The 4133-nt window shown below is 53.4% G+C and overlaps 1 protein-coding gene across 1 annotated transcript; it reads left to right on the top strand.

Moving 5' to 3' along the window:
• The first annotated feature begins 2649 nt into the window (after positions 1-2649).
• Positions 2650-3819, top strand: LOC144492345 (POU domain, class 3, transcription factor 4-like). The gene has a single exon (XM_078210341.1). It carries the CDS (start codon positions 2650-2652, stop codon positions 3817-3819), a length of 1170 nt encoding a protein of 389 aa, XP_078066467.1.
• Positions 3820-4133: the final 314 nt, after the last annotated feature.

Raw genomic sequence — 4133 nt, 5'->3', positions numbered from 1 at the left:
CAACCTTTCTGCGCCGCATTTGAGGAAGTGCCGTTAGAAATTAAAATTACAGCGATCAAAGGTCAGATATTTGACTGTTTCTCAAATTAAAAGTGCTTTCCACAATGTTTTACTGACCGTTTTTTTTCTGAAGCCGGTTTAGTCCCGCTATTGTTTAACATTGATTGGACGGGCTCACTAAAGTTGGATAACTCTCGGACTTCGGAGACTTCAGAAAGTTATGTGGGTTCAGAAAGAGTGGAGCCACAGAGTGATGCCCCCCTCCTCCCCCCCCCCCCCCCCCCACCCCCCACTCCCCACCCCCACCCCAATTTCCCTCTTGACCTTGAGAATGATAGCGGAACCAGTCTGCAGTCTGGGTCTCTCCAACCCAAGACGACAACAAGAAAGAGAGAGAGAGAGAAACTTTTAACAAGGGCACTGGAACATGACTTGGAGCTGGATCAGCGCCCCCGGATGCAGAGAGGATCTGCCTCCTCTTTGCAAGGCGTGAGGCGAGAGAGGTTCGCTTCATTCGGGGGCAGAAACACATTCAGTTGCACTACTGGATCTGCTGGGTCTCTGGCATTGGAAAGGACCGGTTTCTGATTCTGAACCCAGTGCATTGTCCCCCTTCCCCGTCCGTCTAACGCAAGCCATTCTCACCGGCCACGGCCACCACTGGGTAAACACCGCAAATCAATTCGCCAAGCACTTTGAGAGTTCTCAACGTTAAAGCGAAAAGGTTGCGAAACGAACTACACCGCCCCCCCCCCCCAAAAAATCAAATTTCCCGTGATCACTAAACGTTGCGAATGTATGGCAGAACTGCGCCTCTTAAAACAGTTAAATTAAAGAAAATACACATGTGAAAGCTTGCCTAGTGAAGTATTGCAAGCTAGACAATGAACTGGAAAATACTCACCTCTCACCCGCCGCTGATCCTTCCAAATTTCAGCTCAGCCGAATTTACAGAAAGTGTCGTCGGCAATGGCTTAGAGCTTCTGCCGGCGTTCCTTTATTTTGCCCTAAATATATGAAAATGTATGCAAATTTAAATCAATCTTAACCTCGGATCTCTCGTTGTATTTAATGGAATTTCAAACCAATAGCTGGACTCCGGAGCCCTTATACCGATGTCAAATGTAATTATTCCGCGTGCCCGACATCTCTAAATGCCTATAAAATGCCCCCATCATTTCCTATCGGGTTTCCTATCGGAATACGGGAACCCAGCGAACGAGTTGGCTGCTCCCGCCATCCTAATTTCTGGCTCGCAGCGCGCTGCTTGCAAAAAGTCCCCATCCTTTGAAAAGACTTCCTGGTATAAATAATTTCCCAAGGCTTTGTTATGAAGGGAGTTAGCCCAGGGTCCAGTGCTGGTATATTTGACGGAGCACGGCACACATATATGCACACGATTTACATTTTTAATAAGCATTTTGTGCCCTGATCATTTTGCTAATCGAACAAAATAAGAATAATTTAATAAGCCCCCTCTCCATGCAAAAAAAAAGTTATCCAACAGCCACAATGTTCAACTTCGATCAAATCCCAGCTGACCTGACTATGGAAAGTAAACATTCGTTTTTAACTCCAGCTCAGTGAGATTGAGGCACATGAAGTAACCATCCACGTTACTTGCTGCTGAATCGTTCTAGACGCCTCGAAGACGGTGCAAAGTGGTAGATTCTTTGATCTTAAAGAACTTTTCTACTGAAGTTTGCACCGAGTTTTTTTTAAGATTTTCTCTAAGAACCGGGGTTGAGGGCGAGCTCGGGAGTTCCCCCGGATTTCGAACTAAAGTTCTGATCTGAACTTTGCCAGATTGAAAAGGACAAATTGGGGTGTCTCTTGCTCCACCAAGAGTTAACCCTCAGTAAAGATGTGAGCTGTCAGTTACCCAGCATGGGGTATCCAATGGGCTGCGGCGCTTCCTTTGACTTCCTCATTGGGTCGACAGTCGGGGTTTGGAGTTTAAAACACACACAACAGAGAGAAGGAGGGAGGGAGAGAGAGGGAGAGGGGGAGAGAAAGGGAGAGGGGGAGAGAGAGGTAGAGGGAGGAAGAGGGGCATCTAGAGAGGGGCAGAGGGAGAGAGAGAAGTTGAGAGGTATAGAAAGAGGGAGAGAGGTAGAGAGAGGCAGAGGGAGAGAGACATAGTGAGAGAGGGGGAGAGAGAGGAGTAGAGATAGGGAGAGAGAGAGAGGTAGGGGAGAGAGAGGTAGGGAGAGGAAGGGAGAGGGGCAGAGAGAGAGAAGGGAGAGGGAGGAATAAGAGGTAGGGAGAGAGAGAGGGAGGTAGGGAGAGAGGGAGAGGAAGGGAGAGGGGCAGAGGGAGAGAGGGAGGTAGAGAGAGAGGGAGGTAGGGAGAGAGGGAGAGGAAGGGAGAGGGGCAGAGGGAGAGAGGGAGGAAGGAGAGAGGGGAAAGAGCCCCAGACATAACAGGCACATTTGGAAATGGCTCCACCTCCAACATCCTGATTGGTCAAAAACGTCATGACGCCGCAGTCTTTGGCCTGTTGCTAACCCCGGCGTGCCCTGCCATTGGTCCAGGAGGCTGCCAATCACTGAGCTCCCCTGGTGACCCCCTTTACCTAAGCTTTGTTGTCAAAGACTGGAGCTTATTTCCCGGAGGCAGCTTATTATTACTGAGGGACTCGCCAGAGCCATGGCCACGGCCGCTTCCAATCTCTACATGCCGAGCAGTGGGATCCTCACTTCCAACTCCATCGTCCACGGCGAGGCGTCCAGCATGCAGCAAGCGGGTGCCAGCTTTCGGACTCACCAGAAACTCATCCAGAGTGATTACCTGCAGGGACTCCCCAGCAATGGGCATCCCCTCTCCCATCAGTGGGTGACGGCTCTACCCGAGGGCAGCCCCTGGTCCACGGCGCTGGCGGCCAGCCCCCTGAGCCAGCAGGACGTGAAGCCGGCCCGGGAGGAGCTGCACAGCGGGGCCAGCCTCCACCACCGCTCGGCCCACATCGCGCACCATTCCCCGCACGCCTGGGGCGGCGGCGGCGGCGGCGGGAGCGGAGGAGGCGGCGGCGGCGGGAGCGGAAACACTCACGGCTCGCCGGCGGGCGGGCAGCCCCTCAATATCTACTCGCAGGCCGCCTTCACGGTCAACGGCATGCTGGAGCACCATGTGGGACCCCCGCCGCCCCCTCCACCCCCTCCGAGCAGCGGCGTGGGCCAGGGGGGCATGCACCCGGCGGCGGGGCTGAGGGACAGCGGCGAGCACGGAGAACTGGGCCACCCGCATCACCATCACCACCACCACCACTGTCACGACCACTCGGACGAGGAGACCCCCACCTCGGACGAGCTGGAGCAGTTCGCCAAGCAGTTCAAGCAGCGGCGGATCAAGCTGGGTTTCACCCAGGCCGACGTGGGGCTGGCGCTGGGTACCTTGTACGGGAATGTCTTCTCGCAGACCACCATCTGCAGGTTCGAGGCGCTGCAGCTCAGCTTCAAGAACATGTGCAAGCTCAAGCCCTTGCTCAATAAGTGGCTGGAAGAGGCGGACTCCACCACGGGCAGCCCGACCAGCATCGACAAGATCGCTGCGCAGGGCAGGAAGAGGAAGAAGCGCACGTCCATAGAGGTGAGTGTCAAAGGGGCTTTAGAGACCCATTTCCTCAAGTGCCCCAAACCTGCAGCCCAGGAGATCTCCAGCCTAGCCGACAGTTTGCAGTTAGAAAAAGAAGTTGTGCGGGTCTGGTTTTGTAACAGGCGGCAAAAGGAGAAACGAATGACTCCCCCCGGCCTGCACCAAGCAGACGAAGGGTTTTCTCATAGCGTTGACCCAGAGACACCGACACACCACGACCTTTAACCGGGAGCCCTCACCAAATGGGCACTGCTGCGACTCGCTGGAACTTGGGACTCAGCAAAGGAATGGGATGCGCTTCATCCCTCCCCCTCCCTCCCTCCCCCCTTAAATTATATATTTGACTGTCACAATGAGGGCAAAGGGGAGGGGGAGGGGGGTCAGAGAAGAGAAATTTGTATATCAAAATAAAAAAGACACAAAGTCTGCGAGCAGGCGAAATTCCTAAACTATGTACAGTTAGCAGTCATGTTGACATTGCCCACGTCTGTGGTGAAGAAGACATAATCGAGGACATTGTTTTGCCACAAGTGTGGTTA

This window comes from Mustelus asterias, chromosome 4 (genome assembly GCF_964213995.1).
Source record: "Mustelus asterias chromosome 4, sMusAst1.hap1.1, whole genome shotgun sequence".
Taxonomy (NCBI): Eukaryota; Metazoa; Chordata; class Chondrichthyes; order Carcharhiniformes; family Triakidae; genus Mustelus; species Mustelus asterias.
This window is presented reverse-complemented; position numbering and strand designations above follow the sequence as displayed.

What these genes read in the sequence shown, in the direction of transcription:
- LOC144492345 (XM_078210341.1), top strand. Translation starts at nt 2,650, where the DNA reads ATGGCCACGGCCGCTTCCAATCTCTACATGCCGAGCAGTGGGATCCTC.